General features: G+C 32.5%; 3 protein-coding genes across 7 annotated transcripts; all 3 read right to left on the bottom strand.

Annotated features, from left to right (window-relative positions):
* Positions 1–561: 561 nt before the first annotated feature.
* On the bottom strand, positions 562–4,380 carry LOC141698460 (putative F-box/LRR-repeat protein 9). 4 transcript variants are annotated; one of them, XM_074503157.1, is made up of 3 exons: positions 3,953–4,380; positions 1,186–1,865; positions 562–938 (listed from the first exon to the last, which is right to left on the bottom strand). In XM_074503157.1, the coding sequence occupies exons 1-3, from the start codon at positions 4,285–4,287 to the stop codon at positions 901–903; spliced, it is 1,053 nt and encodes a 350-aa protein (XP_074359258.1). In that variant the 5' UTR covers positions 4,288–4,380; the 3' UTR covers positions 562–900. The 4 variants fall into 4 exon arrangements, with proteins under 4 accessions (XP_074359258.1, XP_074359257.1, XP_074359259.1 ...); XM_074503156.1 differs by having other exon boundaries at positions 562–934; XM_074503158.1 differs by having other exon boundaries at positions 1,146–1,865; positions 3,953–4,379.
* A 1,012-nt stretch (positions 4,381–5,392) lies between these two features.
* On the bottom strand, positions 5,393–7,607 carry LOC141698049 (putative F-box/LRR-repeat protein 9). The gene is made up of 2 exons (XM_074502657.1): positions 7,191–7,607; positions 5,393–6,314 (listed from the first exon to the last, which is right to left on the bottom strand). The coding sequence occupies exons 1-2, from the start codon at positions 7,523–7,525 to the stop codon at positions 5,711–5,713; spliced, it is 939 nt and encodes a 312-aa protein (XP_074358758.1). The 5' UTR covers positions 7,526–7,607; the 3' UTR covers positions 5,393–5,710.
* Positions 7,608–11,805: 4,198 nt separating this feature from the next.
* Positions 11,806–14,590, bottom strand: LOC141698613 (F-box protein SKIP19-like). 2 transcript variants are annotated; one of them, XM_074503382.1, is made up of 3 exons: positions 14,185–14,590; positions 12,242–12,912; positions 11,806–12,066 (listed from the first exon to the last, which is right to left on the bottom strand). In XM_074503382.1, the coding sequence occupies exons 1-2, from the start codon at positions 14,517–14,519 to the stop codon at positions 12,408–12,410; spliced, it is 840 nt and encodes a 279-aa protein (XP_074359483.1). In that variant the 5' UTR covers positions 14,520–14,590; the 3' UTR covers positions 11,806–12,066; positions 12,242–12,407. The 2 variants fall into 2 exon arrangements, with proteins under 2 accessions (XP_074359483.1, XP_074359482.1); XM_074503381.1 differs by having other exon boundaries at positions 11,806–12,055.
* Between the last annotated feature and the right edge of the window lie 257 nt (positions 14,591–14,847).

Genomic DNA, 14,847 nt, shown 5'->3' with positions numbered 1-14,847 from the left:
TGTATTAAAAAAATTAAAAAATAAAAAAGATTAAATTATTAAAAAACGGATATCGCATGAATTGTATATATAATATTTTTTTGTTTATATTAGTGACAACCGACAATTGGTTGGTTGGAGATTTGTAAGAAACCGTATTTAATTTGGATTGCGAAAATGTTTTTGGATTATTATAATATTCGGATATATTTAACTTGAATTTTACGATAATTTATTAAACTCGATAATGATAATATTTAACCGAGATTACGAATTCTTCAAATTTTGGGATATTCGAATAAGAATTTATATTATTTTTAAAATTTGAAAAAATTATATAATAGGATTTTCATATATTCCTTTAAATTTGATGTTATTCAAAAAATTGTACTTGCTTTGTGTATATTTTTGTAAATTGACAGATTCTGATGAGTTTTGTATTATTGTTTTTTATATAAATTTTTGAAAAGCCACAAAAAATAGCCAAAAAGGTTTAACATAAAAAAACCACTATAATTAGGAATGAGAAACACAGAGATAACCATATTAGTAGATTGGAAAATATCAGAACATACCAAAATATTAGATTGCCTGCCATATTCATTCTACTTCTTGCAAAAATATAAGCAGAGTTTCCATGAGAAATGTACATGTAGGTATTGCAAGGATACAAAAGAAACAAACACTCTCTCTGTCCCAATTGATTCTTTACATACTTTTTCCTCGTGCAAATGCGGGCTATTATACAATATACCTTCTCCCATTGTAAAGAATCGGGTAGTAAACATCCAATCTCCGACTCTGCCTCTTACTAAAGCACATCCATCAACTTCCTTCTGCTTCACATGCTAATGCTAATCAGGGGCTGCAGCATATTGTGGACTCCAGCTACCTACCAAAATAAGTCCTCATGTTCCAACTTCATCGAGAAACCAGGCAACGTCGGCACCTACATCTAGCTGACAGACGTGGTTAGTGCCATGGGATGATGACTGATCAATGTTATTAAACAGAAGAAAAGAGGCCTAAAGAAGTATAATATATGGTATCCAGAAGAAACAAGTGAAATATGTCTAGAATAGAATACCCATCTACTTAAACAGTCAAATGCATTCCACAAGAAGATGATAAAGAAAAAGAAAGAAAGAAACCCAAACTTCACATACCATCTACACTTAACTTAGTAAGAACCAATGTCACTGCCACCAGATTCATTATAATCATGGTCATCATTATGATAATCATAAGTGTCACTACCACCAGAAAATTCATTATAACCAAAGTCAACTTCATGATAGGCATCATCATGATCATCATAAGTGTCACCGCCACCAAAACATTCATTATAATCATAGTCATCATTATGATAATCACAAGCGTCACCGTCAAGAGGACATTCAATTAGATCGTTATCAGAATCAGAGAGAAAGTCATCATAAAATTGTCCAGAAAGATCATATGGGAGCCTGAGATGACTGATCTGCTGATGTAGCCTTCTTACTAGATCAGGTTCAAGTTTAGTAGCTCCGAAACAACGCCGTATATCAAGAGATTCAAGACGAGAACAGTTATCAACAATGGCCAGTAAGCCATCTCTTGTGATCCTGTTTCCAAAGAGCTGCAGATGGCATATCCCAGACATGTTTTCTGCAATAGCTTTAGCATTCTCATCATACGGAAAATATAGTTCTTTCTTACCTTGGTAGTTTAATCTGAATGTTTTCAACTGAGGGCAACAACGCCCTATAGCTTGAATAGCTTGCTTAGTTATGCAAATGCAGTACAGGTGAAGTTCATCTAACAACGGAAGTGTTTTAACCATTTGGCTCAATCCTTCAGGCGTAATTTTACAAGATGCGAGATTTAAACATCTCAGCTGACTTGATCTGTCAACATGTGTTGAAAAGGTGATAAAAGTCAGTATCTACTTGTGACTATATCACACACACACACACATGTTACATCTATCTGGTAATTGGTAAGAACATATAAAATGCCCACAAAATACAAAATTGACAATTTATATTTCAGAAAGATGATTTGTCGCATATAGTCAAGGACTCAAGGCAATTGCATTGAATATCAAAAACATATATAGTAAACACTACAGATTGCAAGTGCAGAATTTAGATTCTTACTGGGAATCAAAGGCAAGAGGAGCAAAACTCAGTGAAAACAAAAGAGAAGACGAGAGTCGCTTAAAGTTATGAAATTAGTTTGGTTTGGCACTATTTTCCGTTTAGTTAGCTTGGTTTTCAGAAATTTTTATATTAACCTTTTCCAGGCTTCAGAGTTTTGGCAATTATCGGGAGAATCATGGATATATTCTAAGAGGGTGTTTGGTTGATGGTTAATGTGCCCGGTTAACGGGAATCGGAACCTTAAATCCAAGTGATAGTGTTTGGATTACCAATTTAGTAGTGGGGAATGGGAACTCCATTCCTCTTGGTGGGTAAATCAAACCCACCATACCCCTTGTGTTTCCATTTCATTTTCATTCCCATTAACCCTCCATTACCATTCCCGATTCTCCTTCTCCTAAACCTTGCTGACAAGTCCTAATCCTCGCTCTCTCTGTCTTAGATCTCTTATTTACCTCCTTCAAAGTTGACATGTCTTAATTCTTATTCTCTCTTTCACCAATCACTCAAAATATGTACGAGAAAGATAGAACTGCAGAACGCAGATGAAGGTTGGGGCAAGGGGGCATAGTGAGTGGAAGTTTCATTAATGAATCAAGGCAATTAAGCACACTGATGCTTATGTTATAAAATGAAACCATCATATAATTTACATAAAACTAAGCATTGAAACTATAAGAACAATTAGTACACATTATTAAAGACAAAAACTTCATTCTTCACCGGATAAGTAAGTACTATAGAAGATCTGGCAAAAATAACGAGCATTTAGTTGAAATTATATCCATCTGGTGGCTTTTACCAAGACTTTAAGGTTTTCGAAGAGTCGCTGATCTAAGCTACAAAGAAGCTAAGTGCAAGATTATTGCAGAGGGCACAGGCATATCACTTGTAATAATACATAACGCTAAATTAAGATATCTCATATTGCATGAAACTTTGTATATTAATTTTTTTTTGACGAAATAGAAATTGTATTACTCACGTAAATCTTTCAAAAATTCGTTCATTAACTTAATTCCATTTTTATATGATATTAACATCTATAAGTTAGATTCTTAAAATAATAATTAACTTATCAAAATTTATAGAGTAATGCTAGAGGTACCAAAAATGGTAACAAAATGACATGTAATATTTTTATTATCAAAGACGGCGTGAATGCACGGAGATATAACCCAATTAACCAATCAGCAAATATAACACCTATCGTTTTGTACACTCGATATTTTGTACTAATTTGGGACCTCTGCCATTTTTCAAATTTCACCGGCACTAGTAATAGATACTCATTTCTCTGTATGGTGAAATTGTATAAAAGTAAGCTATAACTACATTCAATGTTCTAAAAATCCCTGATTCAACCGATTAATCCCCGAGTTATCCTCTTCAAAGTATCCAATCGATTCGATTTTTGAAATCTGATTAATCCTTACATATTCTTCTTTATTGGAGTATATATAATTATTTATAAATTAAAATACTATATTCATTTAAATTTGAATAATTAAAAAACTTATGATATAATAAATATATATTTATTAATAATAACTAATTACAATCATAATAATATACTAAATATAATTTAATATTATAATATATCTGATTTTTACTTCGATTAATCCTTCCAATAAATCCCCGATTTTTCGGTGACTCGATCAATCTTTCCCTAAATATATATATACATATATATATATTTATTAATTAATAACTAATTATAATCATAATAATATATTAAATATAATTTAATATTATCCCGATTTTCAGTTAATTTCAAATCGGTAACTCGACAGATTTTCCATACCGGTAAATACGAAAACAAAACCAATTACCTTTTCGAAATGTAGTCGAGAAGATAATCATCCGCAAAATAGCTGATACCAAACTCGATCATTTTTCCACGACTCAAGTCCACAGCCTGGCGAGCTAAATAATCCACTTTAAAGTTAATTTTGTACGGGTCACCCGTGAACCATAAATCCACGACCCGGTACATATTCGGGTCGGAGCAGACATGGCGCCACGTTTTACACACTTTTCGAGCACTTAAAAGCATATCAACGGTTCCTAATCGCTTTAGGATTAAGATCGTTAGCTCTACCGGAAGCTCCTGCCAGTTCCGGGTCCTGTTCGCCGGCGGTGAGACCCGAATTGAAGTTGGCTCCATTTGAGTACTGAGACTGAAATGTTATGTTTTGAAATGTAAACCATGTTATTTTTATTCTTTTTTATTTTTTAAGTTTTAATTGTGCATCGTTTTAAGGCTGGAAATATAACTTAATATTATGTTTTTAATAATTATTTTTAAATTTAAAGAAGTAAAATAATTTAATAATTTTTAATTTTTAAAAATTCAATAATCCGCTTTTGGGTTTAGAAATATTAAAAAATAGAATAAAAATATATTTAATTTAACAATTTTTAATATTTTAGCGTTCACTAATCCCCATTTGGGTTTTTAAAAGCATTTTTGTACTATTTTTTTTCCTGTATTATTTTTACTTGAATTTTATATAATTATTCAGCTTGGATAGTAACTTTTAAAATTTAACACTCCTATTCGATTGGGATTGTAAATTTTTTTGTTTAAAATATTTAATCAGTTAAATTATAATATTAATTTTATACAGAAGTTAAAAATCAGTTTTGCTTATGGCAACATGTAACAAACTACAAGAGTCCGGAATGGAGACATAAAATTGCAAACTGAGAACTGCAATATCAACACCAGGCATATCACCTGGGCTTACAACTTTGTATGTTCAGTTTGAATGATTTCAGCTGAGGGGAACAAGCCTCTGCAACTTCGATAGCTTGCTTAAAGAAGCAAATGTGTCGAAGAGGGAATTTATCCAGCAATGGGAGCGTATTAACCATTTCCCTGGACCCTTTCGTTTGTAATGTAACAGCAAGATCCAAGACGTAGACGGATCAGGGAAATGAAGGCAATTAAAGCCACTATCTATTTGTGATCGCGTAGAGAGGTCACTACTAGTTAGTTACTGCTAACAAGTAACATGTTATTTGCACGTAGAATCCAGACTAAAACAGCCATAGTTCAGATGAATCTTTCATCACGTATGGTGAAGCAATTGCATTCCTAACCACGCACATATATAGTACAAATCCAACAACCAAGTGCAGCATTAAAATTGTCGCTAAAAACTATGCAGGAGAGCTCGGGGGGGGATAAAAGAGGAATAACTACGAGGTTATGATTGACTCGAACCAGAAAGCTTAAACAGAAAGACACTATAATTAACTCACAAAACTTAACCAAATTTGTTGCCAAGAGAAGCTTTCTTTGCATCCTGAAACAAACCCCCTAGTTGAATAACAAAGACTAAGATGATTAATCGACACTAATCCATGCACGAGAGAATATTTAGATAGTATTACAACGTGAAACAGAATCAAATATCGAGAGTAAAAAATCCTAACTTCCAACACATTAAGAAAAACAAGCATCACATACCATCAAATTCAACATATAACCATCCCGGGCAGCTACCTTCATTGCTTCTGTCGAAGGACCTGGTTAGTCAGAATTCTCAATCCTCCAGATATCCCTCGTACATATCATTATTGTATTACCAGAATATATCATCATCAGATCCCCAGAACTCATAATCATATCCATTTCCAGGAAAATTATAGTCTTCAGGGTCAATGTCACTATCAGATTGTCCAGAATAATCATCGTCATCAGAAGAAAGCCATTCATATATTTCAGATTTAAATTCAGAGTCCTCAGTGGAGTCATATGGGAGCCTGAGATTCTTTATCTGCTGAGATAGCCTTTTATCAAGATCTGGTTCAAGGTTAACAGCTTTATAACAGTGGCGTATATCAAGAGATTCAAGATGAGGACAGCTCTCTAAAATGGCCAGCAAGCCATCCTTTGTGATCCTATTTCCAAAAAGCTGCAGATGGCGTAATCCAGGCATGTTTTCTGCAATTGCCAGAGCATTCTCATCACACCCGATATGTAGCTTCCTATGACCTTTGGAGTTCAATTTGAATGTTTTTAGCTGAGGGCAACAACGCCCTGCAACTTCAATAGTTTGCTTAGAGATGCGAATGCAGTAAAGATGGAGTTCCTCCAACAATGGGAGTTTTCTTAACATTTTACACAATCCTTCATTTGTAATTTCAGAGCAACATTCAAGCTGCAGACATCTAAGCCTACTGGATCTGCCAAAATGTTGGAACGGAAGGCGATTATGTCAGTAATTACTTGAGTGACCACCATATATGTCATCGTATATTTGTTTATGCTAACAACCAATAGATTGCAAGCAGAATCCGAAACTGAAAATATATTTCTAACAATCACACAGATACTTTGTCACATATATGATATCTCCAGACAATTAATGATTTGAAAGTGATTAGTACTACTAATTTAGTAGCTTGGTTTTTAGAAATTTTTTAGAGTTAACCTTTATTAGTGGATTTAATGAGATCAATCCATCTAGTTCATCTTTTTATTGTTTGCCTTGTTCTTCATTCTTGTCCATTATGCATCATGATTCTCATCCTCACGCTACACGAATCAAGGAAATTTTCAAAGCAGCCTAAATTTTATCCTCATGCTACACAATGACACCACCATTCTTTATGGACTAATTTAAGACTCAAAAGAGGAAGGCCCCCACATGACAATTACAACCAATATCAATATCAATATCAATACAAATATCAATACCAACAACAAATATTTAAATTAAATAAATAGAGGTGGGAGGACTCAACAAATATTTAAATTAAATATATATTTTCTTCCTGAACAGGGCTCTAATACCATGTTAAATAACTAGCTCATCTAAAATCTTAAAATAACAGAGAAACACTCAACATGATCTTATACTCTTCAACATATATTAGCTCTACAAAACTAAGCCTATACCATCATAAGGTTCCTAAAACCCGAGGAGCGCTTGGCGACATCCCATAGTTTTAACTAACTTTTATTTGATTCAAGGCAAACAATCCAACTATCACACATTATCAAAAGTTTTGCATAAAGAAGATTTCCAAAAATGTCGAAAAACAAACGTAAAGTTATACCTATCAGCGACATATTCGAGCAGACCATCATTCGCAAAATGATTCATTCGAAACTCAACCATTTCCCCAGAGCTCAAGTCCACAGCCTTTTCATATATATTTTCAGCATCATAATAAATATCATAAGGATCACCCGGATGCATAAGGTTCACGACACGCCACATAGACGGCTGAGAGCAGATACTACGCCAGGTTCTACACACTTTACGAGCATTCTCGTACACATCAAATGCACTTAAACGCATAAGAATTGATTCTGTCAATTCCGACGGAAGTTCTAGCCAGTTCCGACGGATCCTTGCTGGCGGTCGGGCCGTGACTGGAGTGGGCGCCATTGACAATTTAGAGGTTTAGAGATCGTTGTTAGGGTTTTAGTCGTGGCTTTTGAAATGTTGGGGACACCGCCGGGTGTTGGCCTAGATTGTCAATTTGAATGAAAAATGTTACAAAATGCCATTTCTCGAAAAATTGACCCAAAATGTCACGGTAACCTAAAACATGACACGATAGAGTAGAGATGTTAAAAAAAACGGATGATGGCTAAAAATACCATTTTTTTTGAAATTTGTGACCAAAATACCAAATTTGAGAAATGCGGCAAAAAATACCGATGGAATACCCTTTCTCAGATTGGGTATTTGGAATACGTCTCAGATTGGGTATATGCACGATTACCCATTCTCAGATTGGGTATATGCCTCATTACCCATTCTCAGATTGAGTATTTCAACCAATTTTTTTTTAAAAGTTGAAATACGCTTTCTGAGATTGGGTATATGAAATACGCTTTCTCAGATTGGATATATGCCCAAATACCCATTCTCCGATTGGGTATTTCAACTTTTTTTTTGTTTTTTTTTTGAAAAATGTTTTTTTTACAAAAATAAAAATAATTTTTTTTTGAGATACCCGATCTGAGAATGGGTATTTGATTAGTAAAAATGGTCAGGATATTGAAAACTCGTTTTTTAAAAAACGGATCGGGCCGGGTCGGGCTTCCTATGAAATATAAGGCCCGTTTTAGGCCCGCGGGCCGGATCGGGCCGAACCGGGTTTTATCCGGACTTTTTATTTATATATTAAAAATATATTTTAATATTTTATAACTCGAATTATGAGTAGTTTAAATACCGGAGAAAAGATAAAATAATATCTTGATATATCAGATAGAGTAGTTTACACACTGAAATAAATAATTATTTTTAATATAATATATAAATAATCATATATACCTTAATTGCTTCAAATATTATAATATATTATTTTAAAAATCATAAAAAGTATTATATATTTTCAAATTTTATATAAAAAATTCGGTTTTTTAATCAGGCTTTTCATAAAGCCCGGGTTTTTATCCGGCCCGAACCGGGCTTTTATCCGGGCTTTTTTAAATCCGGATTTTTATCCGGGCTTTTTTAAATCTGGATTTTTATCCGGGCTTTTCGAATTTCGGGCCGAACCGGGCCAGGTTTTTTTCCGGATCGGGCTTCTCTGGCTTTTTTCCGGATCGCATCGGATCAGATCGGATTTCGGGTTTAAGATTTTTTGAACATCTCTACGATATAGTGTAGTATTTTGTATCCTCTTTTTCTGATTTCAAAACTACAATGTAGCGCGAGTATGGTTTTACTTTTTTTTTTTATATATATATTCAATAGCCAAAACGCTACATGATGTAGTGTTTTGAATCCAAAACACTACGTCATGTAGCGTTTTGATCCAAAACACTACTTCATATAGCGTTGTATATATATTATTATTTTTTATTTTTTTTAAAACTCAAATAAAAAATTGTTAAATCCAATTAATAAATTTTTTAAAAATATTTCTAAAACCCAATATGGGATTGGTAAAGCCTAAAATTTTAAAAATTATTAAATTAAGTTACACTCTTAAATTTTAAAATTATTAATTTTATAGTTTACATTTTTGGTTTCTAAGATTTAGGGCCTAAAGGCCCTAAACCCTATATTAAATTAGGATTTAGGTCCCTAAACTCTAAATCCAAGTCCCTAAATCGGTGTACGTTTTATTAATTTATATTTTTAATACTTCTAAAAGGATTGGTGAACTCTAAAATGTTCAACGTTGTTAAATTATATGTGTTTTTATTCAATTTTTTAATATTTCTAAAGACCAAAAGAGTATTATTGAATCCTAAAAAATTAAAATTGTTAATTTAGGGTACATCTTTAAATTTAAAAATATTAATTTGAAAATGACTATTAAAAACGTAATATTAAGTGTTGTTTCCAGTACTAAAACGATGCACAATAAAAAATTAAAAAGTAAAAAGAACAAAAAAAATCAAAAAACCCTAATGATACTTAGAGATGGCAACTGGGTCTGATATTGCAGAATCCATATCCAAACGCGAATTTTTTTATCCATACCCGAACCCGACCCGAACCCGAAATATACCCGAAAATGAATACCCGAACCCGATCCATCGGATTTCGGATCGGATTCAGGTATACCCAAAACCCGAAGTTTTTTGAATTGGATATACATACCTGGACCTGAACCCGAAATCTGAAAATTTGTATAATTATTGATGTTGCAAGTGCTTGGGATCGAATATGCGACTTGTAAAGAAAGAGTTTTAACGTGTCATCTTCAACCACTCCACCACATCATTTATTGTGTTATTACATGTATAGCTAATATTTAAAAAATCAACTCAATTGATACCAAGTCTTTTAGATTTATTACTAAAACATGTTTTGTTAATCTTATAAAACTTATCACCCATTTAAATGATTGAATAATTATATTTCATTAAATTTTATTATTAGTTAATTTTTAACATAAATATAAAAATATATGTTCTAAAAATTATATAATAATATGTATAAGGTAAATTATAGAATATATATGTAATATTATAATGTGTAATATATAAAATTCTAATATTATATATATAATATACATATGTATATATTTAATAATTCGGGTTTTTTTTTCAGATTTCGGGTTCAGATCGGGTTCGAAAAGCGTTTCGGATTTCGGATCGGGTTTCGGATCGGCATACCTAATATCCAAATCCAAATCCAAAAAATTTCGTGTTTAAAAATTAAATCCATATCCAAAAAATCGGGTTCTGTATATCCAAAATTTCGGGTTTCAGATCGGATATCCGTCGGATCGGATTATTTTGCCATATTCAATTTTGATTTTAAAAAGTATTTAAATTCCGGGAATTATTCAATTTGAATTGTAAAAAATTCATTAAAATATGAGTGTATTCTAGATTAAAAATATATTAAAATTTAGGGTATTTAATTTGGATTTTAAAATTTTCATGTTCATGAATTTTATTTTATTTGAAAAATTGGTAAATTTTGATAAATTTGCTTGAAAATTTTTAATTTTTTGAAATCTCACTAAAATAAATGAAAATTTGAAGGATATATAAAAAACTTCACAGAATCATCAAGATTTTGCAAATTTTTTTTTATCAACTCCGTCAAAATCCGCGAACAATTAAAAATCAACAAAAATCTTTTAAAACTCATGTGTTAATATCAATCATTCAAAATCTCAAACGAATACACTCCCATAGTTATTCAAATTTTTTAAATAAATCCTCAAATTCTGGGTTTTCATACATAGAATAATATCATATTTAGATTTTGTTAAATATTTATGTTAGTTTATATTTCCTCTTATGCACCCTCAAAACTATAATTTTATTAAATCCAAACAAAATCATGATATTTTGATTTTTTTTCAATACCACTAGATTATAATGGATTATTGATTTAAATATTGATTGAATATCAATGAATTTTAAAGTATTTTTAAAATTTAGATTGAATACCCAATATTTTCTGGAATCAAATTTAAACCTTTAAATTTTCATAAATTATTAAAAGATTCTTGAATATCTTGAATTTTCAAAATTCAAAAAGATTCTTCAAAATCTTAATTGAAAATTAAACACGCTTAGAGAATCTCAAATGAAGATGAGCCTTTAACTAAAAATGTGTCAAACATACCATAAATATATATTTTAAATATTATGTAAAAAAAATTATTCGCTCCAATGTTAGCTAAAATTTTGTCGATCTCACTATGTTGTCATATTTTTGTCGAACCTTTAACAACAATAACCTGCAGGTAAATTACACATAATTGTTACCATATTCAAATAATACATTTTATTTATAACAATCTGAAATAATAACAATATACTATTTTTAAAATATAGTCAATCATTATGGCCAAACTCTACCGGAATAAATCTCTCCCGGAATAAATAACCTTACAGGTCCAATAAAATTTTACATAATCCCTACTTCAAATTATTAATTTTTACATAATCCCTATTTTAAATTATTTTAGCTAATAGTTTTAACAATACCTTACACAATAATGTATTTGTGTCATGTACTTCTAAACACAATAACAAGAAACTTGATCAGAGACCATGTAACAATTGAAACATAATCCAGTACTCTAGTATATTAGTCTACTTCTTTGGAGAAGAATAGAAGCAATGGTTTAATCCATGGAACTTGAATCAGATAGTTAAATCTTAACTATAACTGAATTATTCAATCGCTAAGACTTAAATCTATGAAAGCACGACTAATCTATATAAAGTACCGATCTGAATATGAAAATAAACAAGGCGTTAATATCTTTCTTTTATAACCAAGTAGAACTCACAAAGTACTAAAATTGTTGAACTGATACAAACAAAACAAGTACATAACATATGGGCATTTCACCCAAGCACAATCAACAACTTGCCTCTGCATCATATGATAGTTGTGGGCTGCATTACATTGTCTGACTATAAGTTTTGCTAACCGCCTAACAATATAAGTCCGTACGTTCTGAGCAAGCAGCAACACAGGCACCTGCATTTTAGCTGACAGAATTTTTCAGCCTAGACTCAAGAGATGATGCCGAACCAATGTTATAAAACAGGTAATAAGAGGCCTAGAAAAGAACAATGTACTCAAAACAGCAAAATGCATGCAATTAATCCACAAAAAGGTTAAAAAACCCAACTCCAACCCCTCATTAAAACAAACTCAACTTACCGCAAAAACAACTTAGTTAGGATCTCTGTCACTGCCACCAGAAAATTCACTATCATCATAGTCATCGGATTCGGAAACAGTGTTGATATCAGATAGTCCAGAAGAATCATCCTCGTCCAAAGACTCCAAATCATCAGTTTCATCATCAGTGTCGACATCAGATAGTTCATAGATCATCCTCAATCAAAGGACCCAAAAAACTAAAAAGATCCAAATCAGGATCACTTTCCTCACTGGAGTCATATGAGAGCCTCAGATACTTAATCTGCTCAGATAGCCTTCTCATTAGATCAGGTCCAACGGTAGCAACATCAAGACACACATCAAGAGATTCAAGCTGACGACAATTCTCAGAAATTGCCAGCAAGCCGTCACTTGTCATCTTATTGGGTCCATAAATCTGCAAACGACATAGTCCAGGGATGTTCTCTGCAACAGCTAGAGCTTCTTCATCATACCCCTTTTTTGGGTATAAGTATATTTTGTTGATCAATTTCAATGATTTCAGCTGAGGGCAACAACGCCCTGCAATTTCAATAGCTTTTTTAAAGTTGCAAGGGCATTCAAGGTGAAGTTCTTCCAAAAATGGAAGTCTTTTAAGAAATCCGTTCATCCTTCTATTCGTAATTTGAGAGTAAGATGAAAGATGTAGACGTCTTAGTCCACTTGATCTGCGAACATGTGGGAAAGGAATGCCATAAAGTCAGTATCTGTGACCACCAAATATGTGTATATGGTTATTGCAACAGATTAATAGCAGCAAAGCCCAAAAGTGAATAATTATATTTTGCATAGGATATATGCCAGGACCATGTTTGTTTTGGGGGATTATTATACTCGGGTCTCGGGATTATTACCCAAGTATAATAATCCCATCATGAGTAATCCTGTGGATTATCATGATAATTTTTTCTGTAGATAGAATTGGTATCCTATGTAAGGACACCATCATCTAAATTTTACGAAATTCATAAAATAAAAATTCCATAAATAAGGGAGGAACACACAGATAGAGATATAAGTACATAACTGGGGAAACAGAGTTGCGCCTACTATATCACTCCGTACACATGTCTCACTTAAATAAGAAATATCCTCAAATTAAAAACCCAAAGAACATAATATTGCACTTCTTTTTATGTTGCTATAAACTGTTATGCACTTCTTCTAGAAGAGCATAACATTTGAATAAAGCATAATATTTGGCTACTATGTTATCTGGACCCGGGTACGGATCCAGGTGTCAGACTCTTATTTTCTAAAAAATTGGGATTTTAAGATATAGGTCTCAAATTGGACATGAGTGTGGGGATTCGGCATATAACCTTGACACAAGTGAAATTATACCTACTTTTTTTTATAATTATTCATTTGAAATAGTGTCTTCTACCAATTAAAAACATATAATCCATATTTGCTTATGTCAAATTTGTAGCATAAATTAAAGGATAACATGGAATTAATGATCTATTGACATCTCTCTCTAAAAACAAGTTGTTGTGAGGCCTTATAAATTATTTTGAACTAGAATTCTTCAAGTTGAAGTGTCGTTTTCATATAAAGGATCCGACTCAGATCCCAGTCCACACTCATGTCATGTCCGGTGGACTTGTCTATAAGGGCAAAATTGAAGAGTCGGAGTAACTGAGAAGGATTACATTCCTCCAAATATTATTTCACTTATCCCAAATTTAAAGGATCTCATAGTTCTACGTTTTGGTCATCTTTCTAGTTCATTCTAGACGGACCCTAACAAAACCGATACATAAACAAAACAAAAATGTACACTCAAAATCAAAATACAACACAAAATTCAACTAATTAAGTAACATAATTATACACATGACAACCCAATATTAGCTAATTTGTCGAAAAAATCATCACACGAAACATAACCAATTTCTTTCAACAGAAATCCAAATTTACGAAACACGAAATCGTACCGATCAAAAACATAACAAAGCAGATTATGAGGCATCCTCAACATCCGGAGATCAAGATGGACTAACTGACCACAACTCAAATCCACTGCTTTCACAACCACATGTTTCAATAATTGGGGTGATTTTTCGTAATCCGAATGTTCGATTTTAATGACCCGCCACATTTCCGGGTCGGAGCAGATTTGGCGCCATGTTTTACACACTTTTCGAGCACTCGCCAACACCTCAACTGCACCTAAACGCATAAGAATTGACGATATCAGCTCCGCCGGGAGGTCGGCATAGCTCCGGCTACAGTCCGCCGGCAGTGGTTGCGGATTTGATGTGGACGCCATTTGTGGTTTTTAGAAGTCTTGTATATGAAGACGGAACAATTGTGAATATTTGGGGGACTATGAGTCCATGTCCATGACTATGAACAATATAACTAAAAATTGTTTGCCCGTCCCCATTTATATTTATATGGTCAATATATTTTAAATTACTTGTTAAAATCAAACTGGACAATAAATTAGTACGGAGAATGTGCTATATTTAATTTTTATTATTAGTAATATATAAAAATTAATTGAGTTCGGAAAGGTTCGGTTTTCCGTGAACAGATTCAAGAAAAAACTCAATGAAGAGAAAAGTCAATGAGATCGACTTTGAAGACTGACTTCG

This window comes from Apium graveolens, chromosome 11 (genome assembly GCF_009905375.1).
Source record: "Apium graveolens cultivar Ventura chromosome 11, ASM990537v1, whole genome shotgun sequence".
Classification (NCBI taxonomy): Eukaryota; Viridiplantae; Streptophyta; class Magnoliopsida; order Apiales; family Apiaceae; genus Apium; species Apium graveolens.
The sequence above is the reverse complement of the archived record's forward strand: the minus strand, read 5'-3'. Positions and strand labels throughout refer to the sequence as shown.

Excerpts from the sequence above, each read along its gene's own strand:
- LOC141698049 (XM_074502657.1), bottom strand. The coding sequence starts at position 7,525 with ATGGCGCCCACTCCAGTCACGGCCCGACCGCCAGCAAGGATCCGTCGG. Across the intron at positions 6,315-7,190 it reads CTCGAATATGTCGCTGATAG|ATCCAGTAGGCTTAGATGTC; the intron begins GTATAACTTTAC and ends ACATTTTGGCAG.
- LOC141698460 (XM_074503156.1), bottom strand. The coding sequence starts at position 4,287 with ATGGAGCCAACTTCAATTCGGGTCTCACCGCCGGCGAACAGGACCCGG. Across the intron at positions 1,866-3,952 it reads CTCGACTACATTTCGAAAAG|ATCAAGTCAGCTGAGATGTT; the intron begins GTAATTGGTTTT and ends ACATGTTGACAG. Across the intron at positions 935-1,185 it reads CCATGATTATAATGAATCTG|ATGTAGGTGCCGACGTTGCC; the intron begins GTGGCAGTGACA and ends TCTGTCAGCTAG.
- LOC141698613 (XM_074503382.1), bottom strand. The coding sequence starts at position 14,519 with ATGGCGTCCACATCAAATCCGCAACCACTGCCGGCGGACTGTAGCCGG. Across the intron at positions 12,913-14,184 it reads CTTTGTTATGTTTTTGATCG|ATCAAGTGGACTAAGACGTC; the intron begins GTACGATTTCGT and ends ACATGTTCGCAG.